Raw genomic sequence first — 21,730 nt, 5'->3', positions numbered from 1 at the left:
CACACACACACACACACACACACACACACACACACACACACACACACCACAAACTGTTGTTTTCATATATTGCTGTTTTGTTTGTTAGATCGGGATGCTCAATAAACTTATGAAATGAAACAGGTTTTCGCCAATAATTTCTTCGGCCGACTTCGAAAGCCAAAATAACACCAGCGAACGTCGTCAAAATACAGCTTTTAGCATTATTTGGCATTCAGTTAATATGGAATGGAAATCTATTGGGCCAATTTCTTTTATAATACTCGATTTTGACAGTGCTTCCCTTTCAATCCTGAAAAAAAAACGTATAAACGCCAGGAAGTACGCTGCACGTACTTGTACTGACGTAGGACGTAATGGCTTACTCTCCGCCAATAAACACAAAGGAAAAGAGAAGCCCGATGACGTCTACAATGACGCCGCAATAACAGCATCGGGAAGCCTGCACGAGGAGTGCTCAACTTGGGTCCCAAGTGGAGTTAAAAACAATTGAAGAGTATCTGAGAATATTACAGAAGAAGGCCCAAATCGGAAACGCCGTTTTTAAATAAAAGTAATTTGGATTATACATCACAGTTTTCCAGCGTGAGCTAAGAAAGCTCCGGATGTAAGAGAGCTGTCAGGTGAGCTAGTTAACTTTACGTTAGCTGTCTCTGCTAAGCTATTTGTCAACACAACTGTCATCCTCAGTGACGACCGTAAACGGCAGTTCAGACGTTGGTCGGTAAGAAATAGCAACTCGACAAGCTTTTACATAAACATGAAAACCCCCTCACATGGTTGCCACTTGACTTGCTTTACTCGTGACTGTCCTAATTCAACACATATTAGCTTGATTAAGTGTTCAAACGCACTACGCGTGTTTTTGCGTGCTTTACAATTTGAAAACAAATGCTGACTGAACTATTCGAAAGTTGACTTCACAATATTTTCATTGGTTTACTAAATGACACAGGCCAATTTTTCCTGCTCACCTGCCAGGATATTATGTTGTACATCAAGTTAACACACTACATTGCCTGACTCGTATCAGTTTCAGAATGGCCGGAGTGTTCGATATAGACTTGGAGACTGAGGATCTCAGTGAATCAGAGGTATGTCTTAAGCCCTTTTACTTAGATTACTTCTCTATAGTCAATGTTACAATGCAGATTTCTGTAACTATACTTTATTGTGCAAAAGTCTTAAGCATTGTTCTTCGTTGTTTGGCTTTTAAAACAACTTATCGCACACAAATTAATACAAAACCGATGTTCCTTAAAGTTTGCAACGAAATACTGCATGGACCAACAACCACGACTCAATAAAGTGCCATTAGATCTATTGGAATCATCCAACCCTTAGACTCAGATTGGTACTTTCTTACTTTTACTTGCTTTTTCTTTTCTTTATCCTCCATTAACTGGAAGTAGCCAGCTAGTTAAAAGAAAACAAACAAAAACAAAACAAATGGATGGACAAACCCAAACACAAAGTTATATGAATTGTTTTATTTTTTGTCCTTTATTTGTTTACTTTGTTTTTTGTTTGTTAGCAAGTTGAGCCTTAGTGGAGGTTGGCGTGCTACCATGCGGCTGCAGTTTATTCATTTTGACATGGCTGAAACAACAAATACAATGTTGACCCAAGACTTTGCACATTCAGTTACATAATAATGTACTTGCATTACTTTTAACTATTTGGGCTTGTTGTTCCCCATCCTTAGGATGATGTTTGTGATGGCACCGTAACTGAACCGGACAAGTGAGTTCAATTCATCATTGTACTGAAAAGGGAAGTCAAGTCAATAAAATGTTCGATGTGGCACCGCTAGTCTAATGTATGTATAGTATAATTAATATTAATCTGATCTCTGAGTTCGGTCATCTGACGTTCACAAGTTGATCCCTGATTGGTCGTTACCACCTGAGAAACTGTGATGTAATTTTCAGTTAGCGCTGATTGGCAAAATGACTGCCCCTTGAGATGGATAAAAATATTGGATTTGACAGGTGAATTCATGTTCCTCACGCTATACAGTCAAACCTCGGTTTTCGACCACAATCCGTTCCAGAAGGCGGTTCGAAAAGTGAATCGTTCGAATTCCGAATCTATTTTTCCCATTACAAGTAATGGTAAAAAACCGAATCCGTTCCAAGACAAAATAAACGCCTTTTTTAAGCATTTTTTCATTTGCGCATTTTTGTCCGATCGAGCAACCGTAGCGTGCCGCCGACCGTGCAACTGCACCGCGCTGCTCGCATTATTGTGACAGAGCCGTCGCTGAAATTTAGAAAATATTTTTAAAGTCCTGATGTACTTTCCAAAATTTTAGTGGACCTCAGTGCGCAGGGAGCTTAATTTGGTCCGATCGCGCAACCGCAGCGCGCCGGGCGCTCACTGTCGCATTGTCACCACAGTGAGCGCCCACAATGCGACAATGTGGGCGCTCACTGCGCCCACACATTGCTCAAGGGCTCTGAGCAATGTAAGGTAATTCGCACAAAATACCTAATGTACTCAAATGTGTTGTTTCTTATTTGGTTGTTTAATCCAGTGTGCAAAAAGAAGAGGTGGAGCTGACCAGTGAATCTGTTAATAGAGACTGTGAGAGAGTTGGACCAGATTTCTTTGAGCTTCTCACTGTGCTTGGAAAAGGAGCCTATGGAAAGGTGCATATTTGTGTGTGTGTGTGTGTGTGTGTGTGTGTGTGTGTGTGTGTGTGTGTGTGTGTGTGTGTGTGTGTGTGTGTGTGTGTGTGTGTGTGTGTGTGTGTGTGTGTGTGTGTGTGTGTGTGTGTGTGTGTGTGTGTGTCTGTGTGTCTGTGTGTCTGTGTGTGTGTGTGTGTGTGTGTGTGTGTGTGTAAGAGAAATAGTGTGCGCGCAATTTGAATATCAACTCTGCGTCTAAATATAGGACAATTTTTTCCCAAAAATTGTACGTTGGCAGTGGTTTTGTGTACTGCACAAATGAGCCAAGGTACTTGTACCACACTAAAAAAATACCCCAGTAAAGATGTCAGACAAACTAATTAAATGTAAAAAATCACTCAAGTACATATTCAGTGCCAAAATCAAGTTGAGTCCTTTGATAGCTTTCTTTTCTTGCCCCATTGGGAGGGGCTGATATGGGTCTGATGCAATGGCCCTTTATAAAAGAGATACTAATTTTGCAATTTTCAACAGAAAAAAAGAATATTTTGTCCAGACTGAATCTGAGAACTTCATTATTTTTCATGAGCAATTTACATCTTATAAAACACATTTTGCCACATGTTGTCAACTGAAAGTGACACATATAACAACCAATCTCAGCTTCACATAGGTGAGCCTTGATTGGTGAACCTAGTTCTCACCTGTTACTTCCCATACTTAATGTTACCGTTAATGTTAATGTCTTATGGGGAGAGATTTGTGACAAAATTATTCAAACAAATACATAGTATACATAGTATACATACAAATACATTTGATATATTCATGATTATCACGACGGTCACACGCACGCACACACACACACACGTCTCATGTATTCACGCGTTGAAAGGCGATTCCTCTACCATCCGCAGTGAGGCAATGTTGCTGTCTCACGTTTTTCGTTTAAGAATTGTCAATTGAAAAATAGAAGAGCCTTAATATAGATCTTCTGTGAGGGTACACGCAAGACAATAAATGAACCTTTCTACTGCTGAAAATGCCAAAATTATTAAAGTATCCCTTTAAAATGCAAGCACTGTGAAGAGTAGTTATAGCCAAACTGTCAGCACAAAGTAGCAGTACACCATCTTAGATTAAAAGCTTCTGTTTGCCACTGTATTATTACAGTGTTACGCAACAATCCACAGACTTTAGTCGGACAATATGAAGCATATATATGAACAAGAAACATATTTACACATCTATATCATATATTGTTATGATAACAAAATCATGTCTGTCATAAATGAAAAAAAAAACCACCATTGAAATATGACGAGGTAATCACGGAAATATGACGAGGTAATCGCATGAAGTCGTGAATGACCAATGACGGCTAATGTGCCATCCTGGTTAGTTGGCGTCACTCCAGTTTATGTGTTTAACTGAATAGATTTTGAAATCAAAAACCACTCCTAAATGTTCAACTGTTTCATAGAAGGAAACCACTGCTCAAATGTTACAGGTGCAGAGAAAAAAAACATCTGCTAATAAGTCGTCATACAAGAAAAAAACAAGTCCACTGCCAACCCGGCAGGGACTGAGCAAGCTCGACGCCGCTGCTGCCGCGGCACTTGCTTCCTCATTCCCCTTGAAATGTCCCCAAAATCCAAACCACCCGTGCAGTAGACAGCACCGTCTATGACTAACTCTTACCACATTTTTTCTTTTCAAATATCACAACAGCCTCGTATTTGAACAGGGCTATGTGCACTTTTTAGATACACGAAAAAAGGTTCAAAGGTAGCTCGAACATACCGGTAGCCCAAAATTTGTTTGTTGTTTGTCTCAAAGAGAGGTTTAGAACTAAAATGTTTTGTGTCCCGCCGGTGTTTTACTTCCATTTCCAACCATATCTCAATCGTGACATTTTTGAGGATCTCAAATCCAAAATGAAAATGTCCTTTGGCAGATACAGGTTAGCACACAAATACATTTTCTGTGTTCGCGACCTCAATGCAACATACAATTTCTTTACAGGTTTTCCAGGTGAGGAAAGTTCGAGGTGCCATGTCAAACAAAATATTCGCCATGAAGGTTCTCAGAAAGGTATTTTTGAACACATCCTTTAACCTGTACAACAAAAACAAGCCAACTGTGTCCCTAACTATTTGCCTCTCCCATATGTTTGTATTTAGGCCAAAATCGTGTGCAATGCTAAAGACACTGCACATACGCGAGCAGAGAGGGAGATCCTCGAGACAGTGAGACATCCTTTCATCGTGGATCTCTTCTACGCCTTTCAGACTGGTGGTAAACTCTACCTCATACTGGAGTACCTAAGTGGTAAGATACTGAGGGTGCTTGCTTGCTACTTAAGCAATGTACTATATCAAGTTCTTAAAATCAAAGACAAACCCAGAATGGGCTTCATCAATATAATTCCAACTCGGGATGGGTATCCCTTTTTTGGGTATAGACCGATTTGGTACCAAGCGAGCAAGACCTGATGTGGCCGCTCACCGCCAGCTCACACAAACACAGTATATACCGTGTATTGTAATGAAGACGTGCACTTCCCAGCATTCTTTGATTTGGTTTTGATTTTTGATGCTGGCTCCCTCTCAGCAGCTTTTGGCAGTCAACCATCAATGAGAATTATTCCCTTTGATTTTTTTGTGTTCTCTTACTCCCCTTCATGGCGGGCCAGAGTGTTCTTGAAAAACAACAGGAAAGAATAAATACAAATAAAAACTAATACAATGATAATTTCCTTTGTATTGCTATTTAACTTTTTTCTTTGTGTAGTTCATTGCAAAGAGCATTGCTAGGCATTGTGTCTTGTGTACTTATTGTTTGTACTATTTCTAAAATGTTTTAACCTTGATTTTATTTCATCCTCTTGTTCTCATTTGTATTAAACTCATGTTTTGTTATTTGTCCTGTCTTGGAGTTGATTGTGTTCAACCTTAGAGGTTACGCAGTCGCTGTACTCTTGAGGACTGGACTGTTATACCTTACCTGCAGTTGTATGTCACCAGGAGGAGAGCTATTCATGCAATTGGAGAAGGAAGGCATCTTCATGGAAGACACTGCTTGGTAAGGATTCTCTAACCTCTTCTAAAAAATGTGAAATTACTATTTTATATCACGGTATTTTGCTAAAAAGATAAGAACAACACAAAGCAAATCACAGACATTTTCACTTTATATGTACTATATTGTTTTATACTAAATGTCGCAAAAAAAAAGCAAACCACAATCCATTTAATGGTCAGATGATTTTCAAGGCTTTTGTTTTGTAGGTTACAAAATATACAGTTTGAATATTTGGGGTTACCTGCATGTAGCATTTATGTTTATACCTTGATTTTAGTCATTAACAAACTGTGCATTGGCAGTTTCTATCTAGGAGAAATCATATTGGCTCTTGGGCACCTCCACTCTAATGGAATTATTTACAGAGACCTCAAACCTGAAAACGTCATGCTTAATCACCAAGGTAAAATTAAGACAATATATGTTTTGCTCTACAATGCATGCATTAAGAGTTTATTTTTTGTATTTGTATGAAATACATTAAAATCCTCATGTGCTTGTTATTGTGCTTTTTAAAATGTTCTCAATTATCCATCATTATAATGATTTGACTTGGTGGTCTGAAAATATTTGTCATGCATGTCTGTAGCTTTATTGACATAGCCAAGGTTTTATTCATCATAAGGTCAATTTTTACCACTGACTAATCTTAATTGTAACAGAATTAGTGCCGTTAAAGTGCAAATTTTTCTTTTTTTTCTTATTGTATTTAAAGGACACATCAAGCTAACGGACTTCGGCCTCTGTAAGGAGTCAATTCATTATGGAAGTGTCACACACACATTCTGCGGCACCATTGAGTACATGTGAGTATCGCTCACTCAGCGTACCAGCATATTAATTATTACATTACTTATTTACATGTGATTATCAGAACACTAAAAACAATCCAAGACACGTCAATTATATATCCCAAGGCTCAAAATAACTTTTTTCTGTCACAGTTTATTGGAGGAACTCAAAAGACAGACTCAGCAAACTGACATGATTTAACAAAACAACAACTAGACTGACTGACCGGAACGTGAAACAAGAAGACAGCAGGACATTACGACAGCAAGACAGTACGACAACAATGATCCGACGGGGAGTGAGGGGCAGGACAGGACTTAAATACAAAACACGAGGCAGGTGACCGCGGTTACATTGATTGAGGTGACACAGGAGGGGAGGGGCGACGCGAACAGAAACTATGGCAACCTAGACACATAGCAAAACTGGGGACGAGACGTGACATTTTCACTTTATACACTGGTGAAACGGACCTGAACGATCCTATTGGTGTAGGACTTCAAAGTGGATATAAGACGTAATAGAATCAAAGAAACAAATGACATCAGAGGATAGAAGAAATTGTTTGTGGAACTGGTGCTGCTACAAGTACTCTCCTGTTTGCCAAAAAATGACCTTGCTTGAGTAACAACTTTCTAATATTGAGGAAAATGTTTCTATTTTTGCAGTTTAGTTTTAGGTACCTGAAGCATAGGTTTTCCTAAACAATCAAAATATGACTATAAATGAATGTTATCCTTTTTTATGTAATCAAACATTTTTATTTATTAAATTTACATTGTGAGTAGAAGCAGACTCTATATTACTGTCCAGAAAAGAATGACCTGGGCAATTTCAAACAAAAGTTTTTTGAGAACATTATTGTGCAAATTTTGAAAGTCATAATCACATCTCAGGACTGTATTGTGAAAACAAAAAAATAACAAGTGATATGAGTTTTCAATATACTATATTATAATACTTTCAATCTTATAGGCAACTCCTCCCTGGGAGATGTATTCCCTAATGCACGGGTGTCAAACTAATATTTGGCACGGACTGCAAGCCGGTATAACTGTGGAACCATAGAAATATTTAATCACCTCCTCATATTATTACCTGTACACAACAAATTGATGGATAACTATATTTGGAGTCATAAGTCAAGGTTAACAGTTTTGTTGAAGTTACTGTATAAAGACTATTGATAACAAGAAAATGCCTGCAATAATTCAATGTGATTTATTAGGTGACAACTGGTACAGATTTTAGCACAGAACAGACTCTGACACACTTTCGAAGGCCACATAACATGATGTAGTGGGCCGAATCTTGCCCCCGGGCCTTGGGTTTGACTCAGGCCCTAATGTATTATAATTATTTTACAGTTTTTGCTTACAGATCTGCTTAGCATTATGATGGATAATTTTCTCTCCATACAGTTATTAAATTGTCAACTATTTTGCTGTTCAAAGTTGTATACATCCTGGTTTGATGCAGTTCCAACCAAACTTTGAAAAGTAAACTCAAGCACAATAAAAGTGTTTCACGAAACTCGTTAATCTTAGCAATTTGCATGGATCCTCCATCTTCTGTTGATTCCTTCAAGTATCGTTCTCGCGACGAGATGACAACCATTCATGAGGACGACACTCATCAGAAGCGTAGCTTATTTGCCACCATGGCTGCGGTGATTACTTTGGTGTCACAGCGCAATTTGTTTTGCTGCATTAACTAGCCAGCTGTATCATTGCTTGCTAGCTGATGTGACAAAAGTAGCGCTGATATCATCTAACTTGCCTCAACCTCAACCACGTTTTTATGACGGGCTCCATATTTGAGCTCCCATGAAAACTTAAAAACATTTGTGATTCTTAGTTTTGCCATTCAATCAGTTTTAATGAGGTGCACAAATCGGATTTCGACTGTAATTCTCAGTTTTGTTATTCAATCAGTTTTAATGAGGCGCACAAATCAAATTTCGACTCAGTTGTGCATGATGCAATGAGAGATTCTTGTCATTTTACTTATTAACTTCTCCGTAGGTTACTTTCATTCAAAGATACATTTTTATGAATACATTGATAAATAAAGAATTTCAGGAGTAGATCCTCATACCTGCATCTAATTTAGCTGAACAGGCCTACATTTGTACATTCCAGTTCCAGTTACTATAATACAGCGGTCCCCAACCTTTTTAGCACCACGGACCGGTTTATTGTCAGACAATATTTTCACGGACCGGCTTTTAAGGTACGACTGCCATAAAAAACAATGGTATTGTGGTCGCGAAGGAAATGCGACGCAGGAGGTGTGTCGCTAAAGACTTAATTGAACATACCGGTAAAGCGAGGAATAGGAAGAACAACAGAAGTGCGTTACCACATAAACACCACATTCCCAACACACCCTTAAATACTTAGTTCCATTGGTGTATTCTGTGTGCGAACACCACAGTATAATATAATAATAAATGTGAATCCACTGTGTACTATGCAACTTTGCTAGCAGCATCCTCATAACATCTCGCCAACAACATGAGTAATGGGTAACACTTTATTTAAATTTTATTCATAACATTGTCATACGGCTGTCATATTCAAGACATGACACCTATCATGAACATGAAAGAATCCTTATGACAGATGTCATTAAGTGTAATTCGGTAAACTATATCACTTTTGATGCGAAGTTGGCATTGTTTCAAATGTCTTTGTCGTGACAACTTGACATATAAATTATGCCACTTTTGAAGCTAAGTTGACATTATTTAAGATGTCTTTGTCATGACAACTTGACATAAAAAACAACAACAGAAGCTGTCATAAAAATGACATTGCAGACCTAATTGTCAAACGTTAAGAAATATTTATCTTTATATCCTAACATGACATGGGACTGTCAACTGTCAGACTGTTATAAACTGATTTGTCGGTGTAATTACATTTAATGACATCTTGGTATAAGGCTCAAGACTTTCCACTTTATTTGAATTGAAGGAAAACAGTTATGAACAAAATTAAAGTGTTATCGAATAATGTAATGTTATGTTCACGTCACCCAGGTGTAAGAGAGAATCCGGTCCATTTTTCAAATTAAAAGATTGTTCAGACTCATATAAGTAAAATGAAAATAATGTAAGTTACTCGTCCGGGGGTTGGGGACCACTGCTATAGTGTGCAAAAGGGGTGTTCAAACTTGGTCTTCAAGGGCCACTGTCCTAACTGTTCTCCATGTCTGCCTGCTGCAACACTCCTGATTCAAATGATCAATATCAGTATCAAGCTGATGAGCTGATCATATGAATCAGCAGTTTTGCAAGAAGGAGACATGGAACGTAGGACAGCAGCCCTCCACTGGACTGGAGCTGGGCGTGGCTAATGTAGAATGTGTGGATGGCGACCCCAAGTGGACAGAAATGTTACCTGCACATTATATGCATATGATGTGATGATGATTGTTGGTGATGCAGTGCATGTGAGCCTTTAGAGTGAAATAGTAGTCAGCACACACGTCAAGACTTCCACTCAACTTGTTTATACAAAAAGGTCTATCGTGTGTCTTCCCCATTTTGGGCCATGCCATGTATATATTAGAGTGTGCATAGTTGTGAACAATCACTTGTATGCTGCTTCACTTTCTTTGTCTTACTCTGTGTTGCAGGGCCCCTGAGATCCTTACAAGGTCAGGCCATAACAGAGCAGTAGACTGGTGGAGCCTTGGAGCCCTGATGTATGACATGATGACTGGATCGGTAAGCTGGAAACTGTTCTAAAGGGAATCTGAGAACTAGAATGTTACTGACACGGCAGCCTGTTTGTTTCTTGGAGACAAGAAAATCTGTGTCATCAAATGTCCATTAGTGAACTTGAACAAACCCTGACGAAAAATCAACATTCACTACATTTCCAAATCTTCACTCGCAAACCTTCGGTGCTCAGTAGGGGTTCTAGGGCTCGAAAATGTTCAGTTTTATTTTCTGCTGCTCCCTCTCACATGAAGAGGAGCCAGATGAGGTGGCTCGGGCATCTAATTAGGCTGCCCCCCCGGACACTTCCCTGGTGAGGTGCTCCAGGCATATCCACGAGGAGGAGGTGGAGAGACAATGTCTACTAGGGGACATGGGAATGCCTCTTTACCACCCCCGCCCCCTACACACACACTTACATTTTTACATTTCAAATATATAACAGTGCAAGACATTTAGTCACTGATTTTATATATTTTTTAACCCTTTTTTCAGTGCTCTGTATTAGCACAATTACTGTTTACGTTTTGTGTTGGTCTGCGGTCAACACTTTCTCTCTAAAGAAGGAGTCTTTATTTTCTATTCCTAATTCCCCTACTTAGTGATCATGTTAAATGACAAATGCGCTTTCACGTGTATAGCGCTTTTCTACCTTTGGTATTCAAAGCACTGTGAGCTCATTTACCCACCTTATTACTCATGTGACACCTTGAATCATGTCTCCATTCATTGTACAGTATGTATGCGTGACTATCAAATCTGCAACACTGTACCTCTATGAATGTGATAGACCAACTTGTATAGTTTTTGTGATTTGTGATTGTTCATTTGCTGTTAATATATTAGCTTGCAAAGTGCCAACTTCTATTCATTGATTAAGACAGGATGGAAAAGGTTTTTGCCTTTAATAACTGATACTTCAACATGTACTTCTCTCAGCCTCCATTCACAGCGGAGAACAGAAAAAAGACCATTGATAAAATTTTGAAATGCAAACTTAATCTACCTCCGTATCTGACCATAGATGCCAAGGACCTCATCAAGAAGGTCAGTAACACTAACACAGATAAATATGCAACATTGGTTGTTATGAGCTGTTTTTATAGAATAATGCACACACACACACACACACACACACACACACACACACACACACACACACACACACACACACACACACACACACACACACACACACACACACACACACACACACACACACACACACACACACACACACACACACACACAGCGGGAGACACTTTTAACACGCCTGGTTAAGATGCTTTATAGCTTCTAATGGAAGTTTTTTCTCTTCAAACTTTTTATTCAAGTGCATAAAGTGGGGAAAAACACAGTTAACATAATTTCTTTTTTTTTTTTTATTTACATCAAATTGTGTGGCTTTTAACACCCTACTCTGTGCCCCGTTGCCAACAAAACGGAACTGAATCATCTACGTTTCACATAATGGGCGAATACAGAAAGCGGGATCTGAGGCCACCCCTTGTTGCATAATATCTCAAAAACATCCAGCGACCAGAGTCCTCTCCTCTGCACTCTCCTTTTTATGCAGTGAGATTGAGGTCTGTTGACTGCGATGGCCAAGGGAAGTTTGTTATTCTGTGTTTGATGAACCATTCCTATATGAGAATATGCTTCTGCATGAAAATTGTATTTATTTTAAGGCTTGTCATACGTCAATCAGGGGTGGAAATAATCACGGAGGGCACTATAATTTTCAAAACAATGCTCAGGGGAGATAAAACCTACAATAGTCATTTTCATTCATCCAAATGACTTTAATCAAACCGATCAACAATGTTTGTTATATGGTAAGTGGTTTCCTGCTGTTAAGCAAGATTTTTGTTAACTTTAAGCTTGTTCACTTTTAGCATGGCCCTCAGATTACTTGCATACTAAAACAATCAATCATTTCACTTTAGCCCTCTTGCCAAGCCAGTTTAATAATAACTCAGGGAATCTAATTCAAGTCACTAAATATCTATGATCTGCAGAGGAAATTACATCAATAGCAGTGTTTCATATCCACAAAGTGAATCCATGTTGCATTAAAGACAAAAAGTATTGACTACTAAACTTGACAAATTAGAATATAAAGTACAATTCTAAATGTTAAACTACATTTCTATTGGTCATCTGGTTTTCAACACTGGTCCATCTCATGGAACTTTGTGATACATATCTAGCAGAATAGTCTGTTGAACGAGCAGTCCAACTAAATTGTGTGAATTACAGGGCGATAACCTGCAGACAGATTTCTTTTGTACATAACAAAATGGAATTTATGCAGCATTTGTACTGGGTTGAGTTTAAACATAACCAAAATATAGTGGGGTTTTTTATGCCTCATTGAATCTGATTAGTCCTTTTCTGTTTCCAGCTGTTGAAGAAGAATCCTGCCCAAAGACTTGGCTCCAGTAAAGCAGACTGTGATGATATCAAAGTAAGTGGCATTTCCACACCTACAAAGCGCAGAGGTTTGAAAGATGTTGTATGTCAGGGTCCACATAGCTTATTGTAGGATGGACCAGTAAAATCGGCAAACAACAATCAGTTGTTTTTCATTTTGACACATTAGGATAATTATTCAGTTGTCTTTACAAAATCTTGTGAACAACCTCAGATTTCTTAAAGTGGCATCTCACAGCATACTAACAGAGTATTTTTTATTCGTCAAGATGTTGACACCGTCACAGGGCTCTTGAAACCACCCCATGCGACCACAGTCTTATGTATTGTACAGCCTTTGACCGGGCATTGAGAGGATGACAAGGAGGTGGTTGATCAGCAATCTCTAATGACACATGTTGGCCATAATCATGTCAACAAACTTTGCTTTAAGGCTGGATGAATATCGCAGCCAATTCAAACATGGAAGGTGTCAATGAGCTAATGGCTTTTAGTGCAATGTAAACATGCTTATGTACACCCCCTCCCCTTCCAGAGACATCCATTCTTCAAGCAAATCAAATGGGATGAGCTTCTAAATAAGAGAGTTGAGCCACCATACAAGCCACAGCTGGTAAAACATTTGACATTTAGCTGCTGTCATGTCTCATTGACTACAAATCCTTTATTCAATAATTCCCTCTTCACACTTCTTTTCTCTAATGGGATTGTTTGAACATTTCTTTGTCCATGTAGCAGTCCGATGAAGATATAAGCCAGTTTGACACCAGATTTACCAGACAGACACCAGTGGACAGTCCAGACGATTCCTCACTCAGCCAAAGCGGAGAGCTCACCTTTGCTGTGAGTAGAGTTGTAAAAAAACAAATTGACCTAAGAAGTTTTTTGCCTTGCATTTTAGTCAATCATTTTAAAACAATGTTTTCAGCCTCTTACTGTGAGTTAATTTCAGGATTTTTACTCCTTTCACTTTCCTTAAGCAGGTAGAATGCATGTTATGTGATGTGTTTGAAGTTAGTAAATTGAAATGGGCGGGTCTAAAACTTCCCACGGCTTTCCTCTGATGAACTCCTTTGTTGGTTTGATATTGTGTTTTGCATCATTAGACTTAGACTTAGACTTAGACAAACTTTATTGTCATTTTGTCAACACTGGGTGTACACAAAACGAAATTTCGTTGCATACGGCTTTCAACAATGTAGTGGTATTGCGGCTGGTTAAAAAGTGACATTCTATATAAAAATATGAAATAAGATAAGTATAAAGTACAAAGTGCAGCAGTGATAAAGTATGTAAACAGTGCAGGAGACAAGAACAGTATTTACAAGTGTGCAGAGGAATGCTACGTTTGAATGTTCAACAGTCTGACGACAGCAGGGAAAAAACTATTGCAGAACCTGGTGGACCTGCAGCGGATGCTGCATTATTTTTGTTGCATTTTGGTTCCCCCAATCAGTTTGTTTGTATGAGACTGTTCCTGTCGACATCCGAGTTCACTTTGCTGACATGTTAGATTGATAAAGATTATTGTGGCCACTACGGAAGCGGCCATGTAAGAAGTCCAAGCCCTGACATTACATCATCAACATTACATGTTTGTAGTGTTTGAAATCATGAGCCAATATTTTCTTGTTGCTTTATTCTAGTTTAAAATACATAAAATACATTGTCACATCAGTCCATAAAACTTTCTCCCAAGATTTTTTAAATACTTGTTGGCAGATCTTTTTTGCTCATGTCATATGCATCTTCTGCCAATTATGCAAACAGTAGGCTTTGACAACACAACTTAGTCACATGAAAACTTTATGGGTTAAAAAATGCTAAGCAGTTCAGATAATGGATGCATGCAATTAAATACTTGAGGGGAAAAAGGCTGCAGTATTTTGCTTTTAGAGCCAGTTTGATGTCAAATCCAAAGTATTTCAGTTCACAGCAAGAAAGGACTTCTACTCAATTGCCCAATACTTTTGAACTATAGTGTACATATTTTTCCTCAGAGAGAGATGTCAAAAGTTGATTTATTTATTTACGACACCTGAACCTCGATTTTACATGAAATGTGGGTCCATATTTTGGTAATCGTGTTAACCCCAAAAGCACGTTATTTAGAAAGTCTAAAGATAGGAAAGAAACACTAAAAAATGTTGTTGTTTTTTTACCTCTAACGCAGAGGTCACCAACCTTTCTTAAACCGAGGGCTACTTCCTGGGTACTGATTAAGGCAAAGGGTTACCAGTTTGACACACACTTCTGAAATCGTCAAGTTTCTCAACTTAGCTTTAACAATATGTTATTATTAATTGTCATTTCCAGTTCACACGTAAGTGTGATTTAAACAAGAATAGCAAAAATAAAATAAATAGATGCAGCTCACTGATACGTAAGTGCCGCTATTTTGAGCTAATTTTAGAACAGCCCTGCGGGCGACTCACGCGGTCCTCGCGGGCGACCTGGTGCCCCCACGTATACTTACCAATTGAGGTAGCGATCATGTAGGGACGTTCTGTCCTATTCGCATAAGCAGTCATAAAGATCAAACAGCCCTTACCATTCGCCGTCTCTGTGGTCGCACAACGGAGTGCTCTTCCGACGACTTATCATCAAACCCCTTTAAATTAGTCACGGAAATTAAATCACTAGCGCTAAGGGTTACACATTGTTTTCCAAATGTTTCAAGGTTAGTGCTCACAGTTCAAAAGAAAATGTATTTAGGACGAAAGAAATTGGTGTACATGACCAAACCGTGTTAGAAAGTCGCATGTTCGCATGCAAGCGTGTTCTATTGAGGTTTAGGTGTAAATTGCTTATTGCACACATCACAGGGTTGTGATGCAGTAACTGGCAAAGGGTTGTAATATTTTCCCACCAAGACTTGTGTTGTAATTTCCATGATAACATTTGTGGTTGATGTGAAAATGTCCTTCATTTCCATCAGGGTTTCACCTATGTGGCTCCTTCAGTCCTGGACAGTTTAAAAGAAGGTTTCTCCTTTGAACCCCGAATGCGGCCTGCTCGCCGACACAACAGTAGTCCACGCACACCTAACAGGTAACACATGTTAGGCTACCTGCAACTTTCCCACCAAACCTTTTTAAATAAGATGTGGCTTTTTTGTGAATTGGCCTGATCTCACAAGCGTCACCTTGTCGTCTTGTCTCATACTCATGCCAAAAACGCTCTGTCTGCATTTTCTTTCTTGTGGTAAATATAAGGCCAAAAAAACTTGAAATCTGGCAAAGAAACTTTGGGCTTATTTGCCGATTGGGGGGGGTCTCCCTATTTTTCACAACTCAAAATTGGCAAGTGTGTTCTACACATTCGAGAGTCTTTATTACTCTCAACCAGGGATGCTTAAATACACATCTTAACATGCCGCTAAGAAATGTTGCAATGACTCAAAGGTCAATTTATTGAGCCCTCACAGAGAGTGTTCGACCTCAAAATCTCTTCTGGAGGCCCTGGTTCTCAGGCAAATTTAAGTTATACGTTTGAACAAGGTAGACACCGGAGGACAGGCTAGTCAATGTAGCGCTTTATAAATGAAGCATACATACTTAAAATTTATAAAATGTTCAAAATGTAAACATTTTTTCTCATTCAAAATATTACATACATGAAAAGTATTAGGTTTTTGGTAAAACACTTTGAGATTTTTTGTACAGTGATTCAATTAATTTGAAATTGTCTTTTGTTTTCATACGTTAGAACAAGGACAGGCAATGTAGCGCTATATAAATGAAGCATACATACTTAGAATTTTCAAAAATTTTCAAAATGTAAACATTGTGCTGGTTCAAAATATTACATACATGAAAAGACTTAGGTTTAAGGTAAAAAACTTTAATAGATTTTTTGTACAGTGATCCAATTAATTTCAAATTGGTTGCTGTGGTGAGGGACCAACTTGTGATGCAGTATTCAATATGATAAAAGAAATCGTTGAATGGCGAACCATTCTGGCAATACCAAGTGTTAAAAAAATACCTAATTTGTTTAAAATTTGCACGGTTAAATTTGACAGTATTGACAAGTCTTTTAATATGATTTTTGAAGGACAGAGTGGAATTAAGTAATACGCCGAGTTATTTGAATTCTGCGACATGTTGTAATTCTTTCCCTCTTAAGAATACTCTGCAGTAGCAGCGCACATTTCTTTGAAAACATTATTTAAGACAAATAACTGCTTCAGTGAATATGGTCCAAACAGTCACTGTTTTATCATCTAGCCTACCTCCATTTCAGTTTCCAGCTCCTCTGTCTTTTTTCCCCTCTTTTGTTTTTCTCATTCATCAACTCCTCAAAGTACCACTTCCATGTACTCTGCCTCCTTTCCTCACTTATCGGTACATTTCCATTTCTTTCTTTAATCACCCTACCCAGCTGCAAATCTTTCCCAGCATGGTCCTACTGCCTTGCCAATCTGTACGACTCTCTTTTATCCTTTCCTTAGGTCCACCCCCTTGAACTCATTACACACTTTTGTTTGGCAACCACCTCCTCTCTTCACCTCCATATGCTTGTAATCCTATCTGGTTTAGGTTTCCTCCCAACCTATCTTTTTGTACGTATCCTGCCCTCCAAATATGTTGAATATCCGAAGACAGTAAGCTCAACCACTTTCACTCATCAAGACTCTGAAGGCCAGGTTGAAGGTTGACTCCAGGTTTAATAACAAGGGAAAGGGTGAAACTAGGAGAATACAAACCACATTGTATAATCAGTCATACGAACTAAATGAATTAAATCGATATGAAATCTCAATCATGCTTTTATCCTATCGTCTAACATCACAGAAAACTATAATTTCAAGACTCAAAAGATCTATTTCGATCCATAATTACTTAAACAAAGATACAAACCAACGATGCCTTGTATAACACAAAATGTAGGTAGTACCGTATTTTCCGCACTATTATTACTAAAAAAAACACAGTGCGCCTTATAATGCAGAGCGCCTTATATATGGATCAATTGATGAATTTGTTGATCCATACTGGTTGTACACAGTGCTCTGCCAAAATGTTTCAGTACGTTTTAGTACGACTAGTAAATTACAAGGTCGCATCGCTTCCCAACATTACGGCAACTGTAGTCAGGGGGCGTCACCGAATAGCTGTTGTACCCGCGAGGCTATTTCATTTCAAAATAGGCTGCTCCGTTAATGTTTCGAGTAAATTTACGGATTGATATGGAAGGGAAACATAGGTAAGCAGTACCAATGTGTTAGATCGAACTTTAGTCAGTTCCGATCATTTTATAGGAGATCGTTTGAGAAACGCGGTTGTTTACACTTTGCTGAGGCTCATGGGAGATTGCGAGCTGAGGCTCATGGGACTTTGCGGATGGCTAATGCTATAACGATAGCTGCTACACGTACCAGGCTATTTCATGTCAACATAGGCTGCTCTGTTAATGTTTCGAGTAAATCTACGGATCGATATGGAAGGGAAACATAGGTAAGTAGTACCAATGCGTTAGATCGAACTTTAGTCAGTTCCGATCATTTTATAGGAGATCGTTTGAGAAACGCGATTGTTTACACTTTGCTGAGGCTCATGGGAGATTGCGAGCTGAGGCTCATGGGACTTTGCGGATGGCTAATGCTATAACGATAGCTGCTATACGTACCAGGCTATTTCATGTCAAAATAGGCTGCTCTGTTAATGTTTCGAGTAAATCTACGGATCGATATGGAAGGGAAACATAGGTAAGTAGTACCAATGCGTTAGATCGAACTTTAGTCAGTTCCGATCATTTTATAGGAGATCGTTTGAGAAACGCGATTGTTTACAGAGGGCTCGTTGGTTATTGGCTAGTGCAGGGGTGGGCAAACTTTTTGACTCGCGGGCCGAACTGGGTTCTAAATTTGGACCGGAGGGCCGAACCAGGAGCAGATGGACGTAGTGTTTGTGTGAAGTAATATAAGCGACCTGTAAAGGTCATTGCATAAAAGATTTTGGCCTTTAGTAGGTAGTAAAGCATGGATATTCCAAACAAGTTTTTTGAAAACAAATGCATTTATTAACAGCATTTAAAAAAAAAAATCACTAAAAAACTGCTATCAGTGATTCTCATAAAATACGACACTATTATTATGAATAACAGTCTCCATCACTTCAGTGCCTGCAGGTCAGATTAATGAAAAATGTTTATCTTATGAGATCACATCAAACAGCAAACATTCTGACCAAATATATCATCTTGAAGAATCGGTGAAAGCATACATCCAAATAAAGTAATCAAAACGGCAACACGGTGAGGGGTATCTGAACATCAGAGCAGAGTTTTAACTCACAAACACCTGGTAACAGAGGTGAGGAAACGAGGAACACTTCCTTAAAGTAAGCCTTAAGAACTTTACAGGTTAAGATTAGTCGCAAAAAGGTGGTGCATCAATGTCCTTGAGCATCCTGCATTGTTTGAAAATGAGAATGGTCGCCAGTTTCAATCCCTGCTATGTGTACAAATCATATTCAAAATGCATTTTTTTACAACAAACTTGAGAGCCTCCCCTTCATTTTCAGTGGGAACAGTGTTGTTGGTCTCCCTTTTTTGCTAGTGCATCATAGTCTGGAGTAAAATTTGTTGTGGCAATTCTTAGGAGAGATCCGTTTACCTCGATCTGTGACGGGTTGATGTGGCTGAACGTCACGTCGCGTACGTCGAGCCAAATTGGCCACTCTTTTAACATTCGGCACTCACTTCTTTTCTTCGGGCCACTCATTTTAATGGAAGGATTCCAGGGGAAGGTTTGTGGGTGGCTTTAGCGTAAAACTGTATCTGAAAGCTCAGCGAGCGAATTACAAGAATGCTGTCGTCACAGCACACGCTCTAAATTCGGGACTGATACAAATAGAGCGCGAGTGCGCCATGTCCGTACTACTGAGTACGTACAGTGTACGTCGTACACGCACTTGTGAGTGTGCACCGAGCTTTCTGACACGGCTTCCGGTAGTAAATGCGCAGGCGAGCGCTTCCCCATCTACTGGGGAAACGCAGTCATTGCAGGCAAAATGACAAAAAAAAAAAAAAAGTTTAATAATACAATTAATTCAGGGTTGGCGGGCCGGATTAAACGGTCCCGTGGGCCGGATGTGGCCCGCGGGCCGTAGTTTGCCCACCCCTGGGCTAGTGGATGCATACCGCAACCCTAGTCAACCTCAGTTTGTTGCAGTATAGCTTCTATTTTATGCGCCTTATAATCCGGTGCGCCTTATATAGGGACAAAGTTTTAAAATGGGCCGTTCATTGAAGGTGCGCCTTATAATCCGGTGCGCCTAATAGTGCGGAAAATACGGTAGTTTTGCCGAACTGCAGGAGAGAATAGAACAAGCAGCGTTCTCTTTCAACACTGTGTTGAAACATGCGCTTACTTCCTGATTCTAGTCACGTGACCTACTCTATCTTAACACTGATCACAGACTACAAAGACATGAAAGACATGACAGTACATATTTGTGAAACTCCCCCTTCTACTACCAAGTCTCTTCATCTTCTTCAGGTTCTATAGTCCCTATAATCGTATATAAGACGGTAATTATTTTCACGTTGTCAAGAATACTGGTGTGTTGTTATTTAGATCATCAACACTAAGATGTCAGTTGTGTCAAACCACATAAGCTGTTTGTTATACAGAATCTGTTACATGTACGGGATACACGATAATAATTGCAGTTTAACTCTGTCATTAGCTTTATTTCCATTCTTTATTTTTGAAATTTTGTTTGTTTCATTTTCTTTAAAGTCCTCTGAAATTTTCCCCTGCTGGGCCCTTCAAGTCAAATATCGATGGAGAGCCAGGACCTTTTTCTCCCAAGTCTTCGTCAGTATCTTCATCCCCTGTGCCAAAGGAGAACGGATCTGCCAGTATGCCTATCAAGACCCCTGCCAGGAACAATAAGGTGAAGGGACATCACAGATGAGGAGGGGCTTAAGCATGCTTGAACTGCCAGCCCTGGTCAGGTTAACCTTTCCAGTTATTTAAACGGCGGGGGTACAAAGTGATTGTGTTTTTTTGGGGGGGGCTTCTTTGTTAATTCATGGCATGTTAAGTACAAATTGCTTTCATTCCACACTTGCCATCATGGATGAATTTTCAATGCTTCTTCCTTAATGCATCCTAAAATTAGGAACAATGATATTTATTGTACCACGGGAATGACGACCATTAAACATCAAGTACGCGCCTAAAAGGTCAGTAAACTGACTGATTGGCAACAGTTTGACTTTTAGAAACTTTTTGGTTTTTAGATAGTCGACCAAAAGTCATACCAAACTTGTCACAGGTTGACAGTAATTAGTAAATGGAAATGTCATGCAAAGATGTTTCCAGTATATACATGCAAAATAAGACAGTCACATGTAAAACCCTTTTTTTTTTTTTTTACTGCATAACCTGATTACATAACAGAACAAGGATATAAATGGATCATCAAAAAAAAAACATTTTTATTAAAAATATAACCAGTGATCCCTGGTACCGGTTTTGAAGTGCCCGCAAGATGAATGCAACAATTTAATACGAGAATGATTATAAAGAGACTTGTACATAAAATGCACAATAACCAATTGTACATAAAATGCACAATAACCAATTGTGTAACCAGCAACAAGTTAGTGCACTTCAAGCCGAGGTATTTTTATTACTGGCTCTGACCAGTGATTTGTTTTGCTTTGTTTTGTTATTTGTTTTGTTTTAAATGATTTCCCCACACATTTGCTCCTGTGTCATAATTATAGCACAGAAATTTGGTGTAGATTGTGTTCAAATATTTTATTTATCTATATTAAGTTAAGGAATTATATATTATGGTGCTGCTAGTGTGTAGTGTGCAATTCTTTAATCAATATGCACTGTACAGAACACTTGTGGAAATTCATTGCAATTGCAATAATAATATTTCAACTAATATTGAGTGGATTTACGGATGATTTGGTGGATTGGTGAATTATATTGTTATGTCACTGTCATACCACTGACAAGTAAATAAAAGTAATGCTACAATTTGTTATCTGTTATTTATTTCCTGACTTTTGTTCTGTGAAGAATCCTGAAAGGGTT

At 38.8% G+C, this 21,730-nt stretch overlaps 1 protein-coding gene across 3 annotated transcripts; it reads left to right on the top strand.

The window, feature by feature from the left end:
• The first annotated feature begins 404 nt into the window (after positions 1–404).
• On the top strand, positions 405–21,680 carry LOC119124611 (ribosomal protein S6 kinase beta-2-like). 3 transcript variants are annotated; one of them, XM_037254763.1, is made up of 17 exons: positions 405–623; positions 691–724; positions 1,034–1,094; positions 1,706–1,743; positions 2,537–2,651; positions 4,656–4,724; positions 4,814–4,961; positions 5,657–5,714; positions 6,017–6,117; positions 6,430–6,520; positions 10,149–10,239; positions 11,173–11,280; positions 12,638–12,700; positions 13,202–13,279; positions 13,402–13,509; positions 15,605–15,717; positions 20,414–21,680. In XM_037254763.1, the coding sequence occupies exons 3-17, from the start codon at positions 1,041–1,043 to the stop codon at positions 20,589–20,591; spliced, it is 1,413 nt and encodes a 470-aa protein (XP_037110658.1). In that variant the 5' UTR covers positions 405–623; positions 691–724; positions 1,034–1,040; the 3' UTR covers positions 20,592–21,680. The 3 variants fall into 3 exon arrangements, with proteins under 3 accessions (XP_037110658.1, XP_037110650.1, XP_037110666.1); XM_037254755.1 differs by lacking the exon at positions 691–724 and having other exon boundaries at positions 406–623; XM_037254771.1 differs by lacking the exons at positions 405–623; positions 691–724; positions 1,034–1,094; positions 2,537–2,651 and having other exon boundaries at positions 1,719–1,743.
• The last annotated feature ends 50 nt before the right edge of the window (positions 21,681–21,730 follow it).

This window comes from Syngnathus acus, chromosome 1 (genome assembly GCF_901709675.1).
Source record: "Syngnathus acus chromosome 1, fSynAcu1.2, whole genome shotgun sequence".
NCBI lineage: Eukaryota > Metazoa > Chordata > Actinopteri > Syngnathiformes > Syngnathidae > Syngnathus > Syngnathus acus.
The sequence above is the reverse complement of the archived record's forward strand: the minus strand, read 5'-3'. Positions and strand labels throughout refer to the sequence as shown.

Coding starts and splice junctions, on each gene's coding strand:
- LOC119124611 (XM_037254763.1), top strand. CDS start 1,041: ATGGCCGGAGTGTTCGATATAGACTTGGAGACTGAGGATCTCAGTGAA. Junction 1,744..2,536: donor ACCGTAACTGAACCGGACAA/GTGAGTTCAATT, acceptor TGTTTAATCCAG/TGTGCAAAAAGAAGAGGTGG. Junction 4,962..5,656: donor CATACTGGAGTACCTAAGTG/GTAAGATACTGA, acceptor GTATGTCACCAG/GAGGAGAGCTATTCATGCAA.